Here is a 12,956-nt window from a genome sequence, read left to right as displayed (position 1 = left end):
CTATATTATGATTCTTATCTATATTCAAATCCTTGTTTACTATTAGTCTTCAAGTCAATGACCGCAGGCCGATAATCCCTAATGTTTTTTAGATAAAAGAATTCCTCATCCATTGTTTTGAGTCTTATCAGCTGTTGTAAATGTTAACTGATAATATTCGGTCTATCGAATATCTATACCGAATAGCGATCTATTGTTCGCGACAGGCCGACATGGCAATTGGGGTGGGGGCGCCCCGCACAGCCCCCGGTTCAGAATACATAAGCCAACCTCATAAGTCATACCCCGATTGCCTTCTCGACCTGTCGCATCCTATGGGCGACAGGTCGATCTATAGCTTGCCCGCGACTTCGCTCGCGTGAGTAGAGGTTTTTAAAAATCCTTTGGGAACTCTTTGATTTTCTGGGATAAAAAGTAGCCATGTGTTAATCCATAATAATATAATCCATCTCCATTCTAAACAGCCAAATCCGTCCAGAAGTTTTAAACAATTATTTCAAACACAAAAACATAGTTCATAGGCTTTTAATTGTCTTCAAAAACATTGCTATATAAATCATTTTTACATAATTATAGTCGTCGCTGTATCGTTCAACAATTATTCTTAGCTTCTAAAAGCTTGGCCACAACTGTGGATATGTGGTTTTATTTCATTTTTTACCTATTTTGTACATATTATGAGATCCAATCGGCATTCCGGCACCGTTGGCAAGGGACAGACAGTCAATAAATATTGCGATACAAATTTCTAATACCTGTCTTAATAAATACCTGAGATTGACAGACTTATCCGTCTTAAATCTGAGCAATGTCAAATATATAGATCTGTCAAAGCCGCTTTAAAACTTAGAATTAAAAAAACAGATAATTCTTTCAACTGCTGAATATTGGTAAAAAGGTAGCTTGCATCCTGGAGACACAGAATTTTTTTTCACAGAAGGTTCCCACGGGATTTAAAATAAATCTAAATCCACGCACACAAGTTGCGATTTCTACAGCTAAACTAATTTACCGATGTTGATAAAAAACACTGGGATAGCTCGTATTCTGAACTACATACTATACGCTGAACATATTATTAGCAATTTTTTTATCCTGATTCTCACAAATCTTGCTCAAACAAAAACTGTGAATATCGCAATCGGCAATATATATTGACAGTCTGAGCTTGCAATCCATATAACCACAAATAATTAAAGCATTTCTCAATTAAAGGCAATATTGGCATTACAACAATATTAAATAAAATTATTTAATTCCAAGTCAAGCTCAGAAAATTTGCCCAAAGGACAGTTAGGAAAATACTTGACAAACATTGAAAGTTCTTATACAATTAACAATAAATAATTCAACAATTAACTAAAACTGAGAATAAGTTTATTACTTTGCAACATTTAAGAAAAATATGTGTTGTGTTGCACTCTGTCTTGTCTCTCAATTAACAAACCTAGGTTTAACAAAAGAATTGTTCTCCAGTAACCTATTACCAGCCTAACAAAAACCTTCTTAGCTTGACTATGGAATATTAGAAGATAAATTCAAGTCCAATAATAAAATTATGATCAAAATTGACATAAAATTGCATGAGAAAATTATAAAAATATGAGATATGCAGGTCTTTTGCTTAAAAGACAGTTTACAAATTAAAGCAGGGCACCAATAATTAATATTATCAACACGATTAGTAAGAGTTCTTAATAAAGGCCTTCACAATCTGCCTATATTACCTAGTAACATCCACGCTTATTGCAAAAATAATACAAACTGATAAAAATTACAGTGATCTGACTTCAAATGCTTTAGTCAACGATAAATCGCATTTTGGCTCAGAATTTCCATCTTGCTGGAATGGTTTTTACTTTTTAGCTGCTGCAATGCCAAACTTAAGTGTTTGACAAAATATAGAGATCCTATGTGATGTCGAGGTTATGTTATAGCTTCTGACCATGTTAGTTATGTATTCTACAATATTTTTGCTTATAAGTAGAAACAATACGATGGCTTAGCGGGACAAGAATTATTTCTTGTTGTTATACAAATCCCAGAGAGTAATCGCACCGTCTAGACCTCCAGCTGCCAAAATATTAGCGTTCCAATATGAGACTTTCTGCGTAGAATAGACAACTTCTTGTACAGCCTGTCTATGTTCAGTTAAGACTACCAAAGGCCGCAGCGAAAACCAAGAGAAGATACGGATATGCCCGTCCCAACCAGCGGATGCAAATACTCGTCCGTCGTTTCTAGTATTAACTTTATTTATGCCAGGATTCTTGATATTTATATCCAACTTATGGGTCAGCGAGAAATCCTTTTTCCCTATATTAAATATCTGTATCACATCAGAGACATTGCCGATAATGCCTCTCTGTTGTTCGAGATGGAAATCCACTGACATTGGACATTCCTTCGTCTGTAGCTTGCTTATGTATTGACTAGTGTTGAGATCCCACAGTATGAGCCATCCTGCTTCGTAACCCACCAATAAGCAGGGTCTGTCGTTCGGAAATTCAATATACTTCAAACACATCGGATCACCAAGTTTTGGTAAGTCGCTATCTGGTTGTAGAGACCCGATCTTTTCAGCGTTGAAGTTGTAAATGCATATTTTGGATTCCCTGTCAGGTACGTAGAGTGCTTCGAGTTTTGTGTTGGCGTCAAAGCGGCAGAATCCTGGATAATCGGTGTTGATGGTGTGCCCTTCTTTATAGCCTGCGTTGGTGAGGTTGAATATTTTATAAATGCCACCCTTTTCTTGGGTTATCATTTGGCTTTCTGTGTGAATGAGATGGAGGATGGGAGCTTGACCGACTTTGATTTTTTGCTGGACCCGGTTAGTCTGAAAAATATAAGTATATTCATTATATGTTACAACATAATAACCAACCCATCCTAGCTTCACTCATGTATTATTTAATATCTCTTAGTGGGGGTCTACATAATAAAGAAAATTTACAAGCAAAATCTCATGTTTCTAGTTTGTAGTAATTAATACAAGCTGAATGTTGATATATCAGTCAGTGAAATTAGCTTCTTATGATATGTACAGATCTTGGCAGTAGTTATTTCAGCATAATAAAACATTATATAATAAGCAGTCTGCTAATATGATAAGGCAACAAGTTTTAGACAACAAAAACAACAGGCTCAGACAAGGCTGGCAGGTACTTGTAAGAATTTAATTTAACTTATTGAAAGACTGTTCGTATTATAAAACAAACATGCGATTTATAGGTAAGAACAGACGTTTTGGACAGGTGCACGATCAACAAAAACGTTTGTTTGCGCACTGGCACATTTTAAAGGCTGTTTTCTAGGTCACTAAATGCTGGTAGTAAACAAAGAGACTTCTGCTCACTGAAGCTGTATATCACCGAACACAAACTGCGACGCAATAGGTGTGAAATCCATGTTATTATACACGGAATATCTGATCTCACCTGAAGGTTGTATGCATAAACATATCCATTTTTCGACCCGGCTAGTAGCCTCTCGAGACCGCCGGGAAGAAAGCTGAACGCCAACGAGTACACAGGCGAATTGTCGACGTTGCGAATGGTGTAAACCGGGTCAGGTGGTAGCAAAGCCATTTCTAGTCAAGCTCGAACCAAAATATGTGATTGGAATAGAAAAATAAAATGATAATCAAATTAATCAAGCCATCAGAAACTGAACCACAACTACGCACAACACAAAACTGACATGAAAACAAGAAAGTTTACAAACGTCGTCACGGATGTATCGATGCGTTCATGTTTGACTATTTGGAAAGCGATAAATACAATTTTTAATTTATTTCTTCATATTTCTACAATATAAAACGCTCATTCAGGTTAAAATATAATTAAAATAAGTACATAATAAAAACAAAAGTAAAAGTAGATTGGATTGGAAATATTAATCAAAAAAATTATGACATTTTGCAAATTAATCGAAATTATGAACGCATCTTTAAATATTTATTTTTTATCTGTAGATGTCGTAATCTATAAAAAGATCTGTCATGAAAAGGAGTTGCCAGCAACAAAAGTATTCCTCAATTTTGAGAATTTGTAGGACACACAAACTCAATCTTATCACAGCGTCTTCGCCAGTGAGGACGAGGTCACCAATTTTTACACGTCACTCAGACGTGGACTCACGCCACGGCCTTGGGGGTGGATGGACTAACCAGTCCAACCAACCAACGGCGCCTTTAGGAGGATGTTGCCCCCCGACCTATCCAAAGGCGCGTTAGTGCGCCCCCAAAGGCTCGGTTAATCTAAACTCTAAAGGCTGTAACTGTCTGTCTGACTTACCTGGTAAATAATTATCCCATTTCACTCTGAGCGGTTTAGTCTTCAATCCTAATCATCATCATAATTCTTCCTTTTGATGAAGTACCTAGTGCCTTCAAGAATAAATGAAAACGAAATAAAATTGAAAGACCATTTCTATCGTACCTATCACAAAAACTTTAGGCGTACCTAATCTAAACAAATACTAACTACTAAACTGTCGGTTTCATAAAACACACGAGTTCAATCTTTAAAGTCCAGCTTTTGTAATAATAATTTGCAATTTATACTGCCAATTTATAGATTGATTTGATTCAATGTATCTATTTTTTTTGAATTTAAATGCTAAAGATATCAAAATTATGCAACATTTTTATATCGTGAATTAATTTTAGTTTGATATAGTTCGGTATTGTAATATGTTTAAAACCAAAAAAAAAATGTATTATTTTTGAAGGGAATTATTTTTGGGGAATTTCAGCCGAGTTAATCTGACAACCCATAACTGAACTGTCAAATGCCCGTCAGAGTCCACCACCACGACAGTCGACATTCGACAGGTCGACAGCGGTCGACAGTTCTCAACAATTTATTGTGAAGCTTCAGTTTTTGTAGTGTTTTACAAATTTAAGAAGTTTTGAATGAGAAATATATAATCGAAGTACCTAATAATGGGTGCCATATGTAAATTAAGAATGTTAAAATAATCGAAAATCACAAATGGCTGCGGAGACTCTGTTAAAAACGAGCAAGCATTCGAAGTATGTAACATCCTATAGGAAAATATTGTATTATAGATTCTTTGTGGGGCTGCTACTGTTTATTGTGGTGTCTCTAGTGTTGAGTGTTGTGTGTAATATATTCGTGGGAAGTGCTCCTCGTGTGGATTTCCAGGAAGCTGTGAATTTGGATGCAGTGAGATTACCTGTCGTTTCTCTTCCAAGAAGTCCCATTCCATCGGTGCCTCGGGTAGCTAACTGCACTTATTGGAACTGTTTTAACGTATACAAATGTGGGAGAGGCGGCCACGATAAGATAACAATATACATCTATCCTCTGAAGGATTATAGAACAGAAGATGATGAAAGCATATCCAGGTTTTCTAGGGAGTTTTATGAAATTTTACATACGATTAAGAGTAGTAAATATTATACTTCTAGTCCGGACGAAGCGTGCCTGTTGGTGCCAAGCATTGATACTTTGAATCAGAATTATTTTCACAGTGAATATGTTTCACAAGCTCTCCAATCACTTGAGCAGTAAGTATGTTGTTTAGTTTCTGATAAACTCTCTACTTAATATTATAAATATACAAAAGTGTGTCTATCTGTTATCTTGTCACTGCCTATCCATTAACCCAACTGGTTTTGATGAGGTACAGAGAAAGCTTGCATTCCAAAAATGGACGTTAACTATTCTTTATTTTTTATACTGGGAAATCAAAGAGTTTTCAATTTGAAAATGCCTAAATTCACATGGACAAAGTTAAAACCATCATAAGTTACCAAAGTTTGATAGCTGATGTCATGATAATTGCAATAACATTTTTAAAAATCACCTGGGAATTCTTTGTATTTCCAAGATAGCCTATGTCACTCTTCTGGTCTTTAACTTTATATCTATGCAAAAAATCATGTGTGCTGATGCAGGACTCAGTAGTTTTATTAGCACACTTCAATATGTGCTTTGAGATTATAGGTTTACTGTGCTGTCATTTGATTGAGCTTTTTGACGCTCATTTCACAGGTTAAGATAAATCTTTTGGCAATTGTCGCACAGTTCACAACAGTTTCAGAACTTGTAACAAAACCTCGAGGCTTTAGCTTTCAAATGTAGGCCATGAAACAATGAAGTATGTGACAATATGGGCCTTCATGACAGCATGGCAAAGACAGGATGTCATTTCAGAATCAAAACGAGAGCTCTCTCACTCTAGTTCACTTGTATTGTGGTCTTTTTGAAAGCCCTATAATAGTTGTCATCTTTGTTGTATCTTTCTCCAACTTGAATGTAATATCTTCTGACACAAAGCTGTTTCCATATTCATCTTTGACAGCAAGCACTCAAAATCATATTAGCAAGCTGAAGTGGCAGTGGGCAGGCCATGCCTGTCGTAGAGGCCTGCCTGGAGCCGGAAAGTCCTTGAGTGGAGATAGCATTTAAGCAAGCGTAGTGTGGGACACCCTCCAGCATGATGGGCCGACGATATAAAGCGGCTGGCGGAAAGTGGCTGGATGAGGAAGGCCGAGGACTGGGTGTGGTGGCGCTCTGTAGGGAAGGCCTATGTCCAACAGGGGATGTCCACAGGCTGATGATGATGATGATGATGACTCAAAACCTAAAATGCGCGCTTCATACTATACAAAAATATATCTGTACTTGCCCTAAATAAATATGTCTATACCTAGATAAACATGTAAACATACCTACTGGTTCACAAAATGTGATATGGAGTCATTATTTGCATGTCAATAGGCAATTTGTATTCATTGGCATACAAATTGGTTTTGTATACAGAAGCTTTGAATCTAATTAAAATACTGCATGCTTCATAGTGTGGGCCTTTTAAATTCTTTACTGGAAAAATATTATGTTTTAGACAAGGAAAATTAGAAATATTTACTTATTTGTAAGTAAGTACTTACAAACTTACTTATAAAATGCATTACTCAACTTGATGAAAAATGCTCACATCTTTTTGGACATGTTTTTCAGTTACTTAAGTATTACTAATCAAAAAGTCTCTTAAAATTACATAAGTATTTAAATATTATAAATGCAGAAGTGTGTTTGTGTGTTGGTTTGTCCTTCAATTATGTCACAATGGAGCATATTACTGCTGTGTTTTTTTTGCATGGGTATAGTTAAAAAACTGGAGAGTGACATTAGGCTACTTTCTATCCTGGAAATCAAAGAGTTCCCACAGGCTATAAAAAAACCTTAATCTAGTATCAGGTTGTTATTATTATTTTCATAGACTATTATTATTCATAGACTAAGCAGCTTTTGCCTTTTGATGTGCCTACACCACTTTTGCTATGAGTTTTTATGTGACTGTTGAATCTATTTTTAATTGATTATATTTGAGCTTGATGTTACTATAAATATTCTTGGACAATTTGTTCCATATGTGTGCAATAACTTCAAATCTTTCTTTTAGTTGGAACAATGGTGAAAACCACCTCATATTCAACATGGTGGCAGGCGTTGCACCAAACTACAACACAGTGGTTGATCTCAACACCAGCAAAGCGATTATAGCAGGCGCTGGCTTCGACACATGGACATTTAGATATGGCTTTGACATATCTCTACCTTTGTACAGCCACTTAGCACAACATATAGACAACAAACAGCCCGATCAGAAAAACTATATGATTATATCCGCACAATTAAACATACCGGATGATTACTTAGCTGAATTACAAAGTATAGCATCATCGTCTAACGATTTGCTATTACTCGATAGATGTAAGATGTCTAGTGAAATAGATTATAAGCAACGTTGTGAATATACAACGGGACGGATATTTAGTTATCCGGATGTATTGAAAGAAGGCATGTTTTGCCTAATAGTCCGTAGTGCGAGATTGGCTCAGAGTATATTGATGGATATTATAGCGTCGCAGTGTATACCTATCATTATTGCGGATACGATAGTGATGCCGTTCAATTCGCATGTGGATTGGAATAAGATTGCTTTATTTGTACCTGAAGAGAATATTAAGAGTCTGGTGAAAATAGTTCATTCTGTTAGTAAGGTAAGTAATTAGTATAAATAACTATTACATGATAAGTGGTAGTAGCCTAGTAATTAAGATGTTGACCTATGTTGATGTCCTATTCGGGGAACTGAACAGATTTTCTTGGATGATGTAAGGTTTACTATCCTTACATCATCCAAGTATGGCTGTAAACTTTTGAAAAAATTCAATATGGTGCTATTCTCCAATGTTTTTTTTTTAACTTTTTTGTTAGTTTTTGGTTGGTCTGTTTTTAGTTTGTTTTTGGTAGGGTGCTTGTATTTTTAGGATTCCGTACCCTAAAACGAAAAAGGAACCGTTTTTTGTTTGTTTTTTTAGTTTGTTTTTTGGTAGGGTGCTTGTATTTTTATTTGTAGGATTTAGTACCTCAAAAGGATAAACGGAACTCTTATACCTTCTGTCTGTCCATCCGTTCGTCCGTCCGGTGCGTCCGTCCGTCCGTCCGTCCGTCGTGTCTGTCAAGAAAACCTAAAGGGTACTTCCTTGACCTAGAATCATGAAATTTGGTAGGTAGGTAGGTCTTATAGCACAAGTAAAGGAAAAACTCATATAAAAGAACTTTACCTGTACCTACATTCTAAAACAGTTTTTTATTTATTTTTATACATTTAGTTTTTGATGTATCATGCAAAATGTCTTAAAAGAATTCCAGAGTACGGAACCCTCAGTGCACGAGTTTGACTCGCACTTGGCTGGCATTTTATTACAACTTGTTTAATAAATACTGATTTGTTGAAGGAGCGTCGTGGCGAACTGTACTGGCAATTGCGGTGGGCGTACGAGAGATACTTCGCCAGCATAGAGAAGATCACGCTGACAACGCTGGAGATTATAAACGAGAAGGTGTTTCCATTGGCCGCCAGGATGTATGAGGAGTGGAATATGCCTGAACATTTGGTAAGTTTTGATTACTAACATCATACCAACAACTTCTTCCACATGGATTTAGGTTTTTCAAAAATCCCTTTTTTATAAATGAACTCGTTAAAATCTTGAACCCAAAGGACCGTTCTAACGTTTGTCAAGTAATAGAGATAACGAAAGAAACTATGGCACTAACTAACTATGTTTTTGGTACAAAATACCTCATTTGTCGAGGATATTCTATTCGGTAAAATAATTTGGTATTCATATCTAAAAAAAAATTAATTCCTGTTGGCTTAGAAAAGTCTCAAGTCACTTGCTAATCCGACAGCACGCCGGAATCCATAGCGACGATAAGCCCATTATAAGGCGAAGGCATTGTACCCAGATAACAGCGTCATAGCTGTCGCCTCTGTGACTAACACTAAAAATAACTAGCCTGTCTGAGTACTGCGGCCTACGAGCCCTTGTAGACCAGGAGACGACTGTTAAAAGTTCTATTAAGTCGGTTAATAATAAGAAATTCCATTGAAGGTAGAGGCAATCATATAAACTACCATGCCGCTTCCAACGGGGTGATTCGTTAACTCAGTGTCTAACACTGAATAATAACCACCGACCTCATTTGACATTGGCTGTGACATTCGTTAGTTCTCCATTAATAATAATTTAAAAAAAATCGTAGAGAACCTTTAAACGAGCTCAGTGGCTATCATTCAGTGAAGATCACTGAGTTAGAAATTCACCTTGCTTCACCGTCAAGCGCTTACGAACACGAAGACATCGATATACACAGTGTGTGGCCGCAAGGCAAGTGATTTGTATATTGGTGGCGCCACTGCCTTGCGTAGGCGCCGACTTGTCATTTACCAAAGTAAATACAAGTTAGTACAACTTATTTAACTACCTATCCATATATAGGCAAAAGATCCGACACACAGTATATATCTTTTTGTGGAAAAAAATAAAAAAAATGCCTAAGAAATGATATTATAGGTACTAGTGTAATATAAATTACCATACACCACTTCCACGCTAGCCCATTTCTATCTGATTGCATTGTTACTTACTACCAGGTGAGATCGCAATCAAGGGCTAACTTGTACCTATTAGAATCATGAATAAACCATCGCCGGCCCACTACTGAGGACGGGTCTCCTCTCAGAATGAGAAGAGCTTTAGCTATAGTCTGCCAGGCTGACCCAGTGTAGATTGACAGACCTCACACACCTTTGAGAATTGAATTATGGAGAACTCTCATGCACACAGGTTTCCTCATGATATTTTTTTACCATTAAAGGACGGAGGCTAACTCGCTGCGGGTGAGCGCGGGTGATGTGCTCCCCCCGCCTCATACCCCGATTGCCATCTCAACCTGTCGCGTACTATAACTCTGAAAAGTTAGAGGTGTGTGCCCGAGATCGAACCCCCGACTTCCTGAATTTTACCGACGCGTAATTTCGCTATTACCGTTCTCTATTAGAATAAAGGTGCAAAAATAAAACTGACTTTACTAAATCAAGCTTTTCATAGAAAAAAAATATTTCAGTCTAGTTTCTTTTTTAATGACATCGTAAAACGCTTCGCGAGTAGATTCGTTATGCATTAAAAAATATATAATTTTGACATGAAGAAAAACATTCCGCCACGCAATTTTCTCGTTAAAATAAAATCAGATCACAATCATTAAAATGTTCGTTTTTAATTAATCATTTTCTATTGTGAAATTTCTAGTTTTTAGGGTTTCGTACCTCAAAAAGAAAAACGGAACCCTTATATACTTTGTTGTCTGTCTGTCCGTCTGTCGTGTCTGTCTAGAAAACCTATAGGGTACTTCCCGTTGACCTAGAATCAGGAAATATGGCAGGTATGTAGGTCTCATAGCACAAGTAAAGGAAAAATCTAAAAATCAGGAAGAAAAGTTGAAGTTCGGAATGCTTTTCCTGTCGAGAAGAACCAGCAAAAAACTCGGCGGTTGCTCTTTTCAAAGATTTGATATACCTACCTACAATATATATTATGCCAAATTATGCCATGTATAAAGTACCTAATTGAAGTCCCGCGCATTGCTGGAGCGAGCTGGAGGTCAAATCCACGCTCTTTTATCAATTACATAATCTTTGATTGTATAATATACTAATTTTTAGGTACGGGACCTTAAAAATGCCTTTTGACCCTACAACAAATGGAAGAATTGTGTGTTTTTTTTTCGCTTAAAACTAAGTTATTTTTAATGGTCGTCTCTTAGACTGTAACGCTTATGTAAGGAGAAACATTAAAAATTTATCGCGTGCGCTGTAGACAAGGAAAACATCGTTAGATGTGCATGTGCATGTGCACAGAGAAATTGTGACATACATATATGTCTTGTTTACGTGTCAATCACTTGCATAGATTAAGCGGTGGTAACTCAAGTGTGTAATTAGATGGGTTACTTTTAACAAAACAGTGCCTGTGGCGTCGATTCTGTTGTCTTCCTCTAAACTTTTAGAGTATCTGCATCCTTTTCTTTTTAATATTGCTAAAAAAGGACGGAACATGAATTGTACATTTAAAGACTAAATTTCAGTGCACGCTTAAAATTTTTTCAATAGGCTCGCGACTGGCAGCTATAATCACGAGGTTTCACAGCTTTAAATTAAATTTAAAACTGTCAAACTGTACCTGCCCTTTTCATATTACATTAGTAAGAAGAGGATGCGAATACTCTATCGGTAGTTGTGTTCAGAATCAGTACCAATATTAGCTATAATATTCATGTTCCTTTTGTACCCAAAAATGTACCCAAAAGGCAAAAGGGAGCCATATTAATGTCACTCTTCTGTCTATCTGTCCGTCTGTATGTCATGGACCACCAGTATTTGTTTGACGCATCGATGGTTTGACGTCGATAAAGAGACAAGATTAGTTTTCCCATTCTAAACTATTTCGTATTATGTGCAATTTATGCAGATACTGTATAGTCGTCATGTCCCCAATGGTTTCCACTTCCCATGCATAAAATTGTCATTTCTCACCAATTTAAGTGAGCAGTTTTCACGCAAAAATTATCCGCACGCAATCTGAAGTCTGAACTATTTTACTCTATCTACGGAAAGAAATTAGTATAGCGCTGTCTCTGTTATGTAATCCTATACATATAAGTGATAAAGCCAAAAATCTTAGTGGGCGTTAATCATTTTGAGCCATTAACCAATCACAAACATGTTTTCAAAAAATATTCGAAATTCAATTCGAAAAGTACTTATATTTTTTATTCACATCAACATAGAGTTTTTAACCTCCGACCCAAAAAGAGGGGTGTTATAAGTTTGACGTGTGTATCTGTGTATCTGTGTGTCTGTGTATCTGTGTATCTGTGTATCTGTCTGTGGCATCGTAGCGCCTAAACGAATGAACCGATTTTAATTTAGTTTTTTTTGTTTGAAAGGTGGCTTGATCGAGAGTGTTCTTAGCTATTATCTAAAAAAATTGGTTCAGCCGTTTAAGAGTTATGAGCTCTTTTCTAGTTTTCTTGTAGAAAAGAAGGTTAGATAACCGTTAGGTTCTTAATATTATGTCAATATGTCAAGCTGTCAAGATGGACGTTGCCTAAATACATAATTATTTATTTGAAAATGATGTTTTGGAAAACTCAAATACTTTGGATCGTCGGGGGTGTTATAAATTTTTCATTTACACTTGTACATAAATAGGTAGGTAGCTGTATAGATAGGTACCTAGGTATTTAGAGTAAAATTATTTTAAAATAAACTTACACCTAAATTAAAACTAAAAACAAATAAAAATAATTAAATTAATTAAAAACTAAATTAAATCTAAAACCTCATCGAGACCACCGCAGGAGGCCTTGTACCCAAGATGCTGGCAGCATTACCCCTTTGAATGGCCAAACTAATTCTTTGCTCAAGGACCAAGGTAGCTGCCAGAATCGGGTCCCCGGTTGACTCGATAACCCTTTTCGAAATTTCTTTAAAAAGAGCTCAAGGGCCAAATTCGAAAATGTTTTCAAAAAACATTCGAAAACATAGTTTCGTTTGTGATTGGTTGGTGA

General features: G+C 36.3%; 2 protein-coding genes across 2 annotated transcripts in view; one reads left to right on the top strand and one right to left on the bottom strand.

The window, feature by feature from the left end:
• Window positions 1-509: 509 nt before the first annotated feature.
• LOC123870587 (guanine nucleotide-binding protein subunit beta-like protein 1) lies at window positions 510-3,716 on the bottom strand. Its single transcript, XM_045913945.1, has 2 exons — window positions 3,438-3,716; window positions 510-2,836 (listed from the first exon to the last, which is right to left on the bottom strand). Exons 1-2 carry the CDS (start codon window positions 3,585-3,587, stop codon window positions 2,018-2,020), a joined length of 969 nt encoding a protein of 322 aa, XP_045769901.1. The 5' UTR covers window positions 3,588-3,716; the 3' UTR covers window positions 510-2,017.
• Window positions 3,717-4,820: 1,104 nt separating this feature from the next.
• The window catches only part of LOC123870585 (exostosin-2), an 18,659-nt gene continuing 10,523 nt past the window's right edge, over window positions 4,821-12,956 (top strand). Inside the window, exons 1-3 of the mRNA XM_045913942.1 lie at window positions 4,821-5,533; window positions 7,435-8,035; window positions 8,777-8,935. Coding sequence (XP_045769898.1) covers window positions 4,995-5,533; window positions 7,435-8,035; window positions 8,777-8,935 — 1,299 coding nt within the window. The 5' untranslated portion in view covers window positions 4,821-4,994. The remainder of the gene's footprint in view (window positions 5,534-7,434; window positions 8,036-8,776; window positions 8,936-12,956) is intronic.

The sequence above is a fragment of the Maniola jurtina genome, chromosome 12 (genome assembly GCF_905333055.1).
Source record: "Maniola jurtina chromosome 12, ilManJurt1.1, whole genome shotgun sequence".
Taxonomy (NCBI): Eukaryota; Metazoa; Arthropoda; class Insecta; order Lepidoptera; family Nymphalidae; genus Maniola; species Maniola jurtina.
The sequence above is the reverse complement of the archived record's forward strand: the minus strand, read 5'-3'. Positions and strand labels throughout refer to the sequence as shown.

What these genes read in the sequence shown, in the direction of transcription:
- LOC123870587 (XM_045913945.1), bottom strand. Translation starts at nt 3,587, where the DNA reads ATGGCTTTGCTACCACCTGACCCGGTTTACACCATTCGCAACGTCGAC. An exon ending in TTTATGCATACAACCTTCAG is followed by an intron (nt 2,837 to 3,437) that starts GTGAGATCAGAT and finishes TATATTTTTCAG; the next exon opens with ACTAACCGGGTCCAGCAAAA.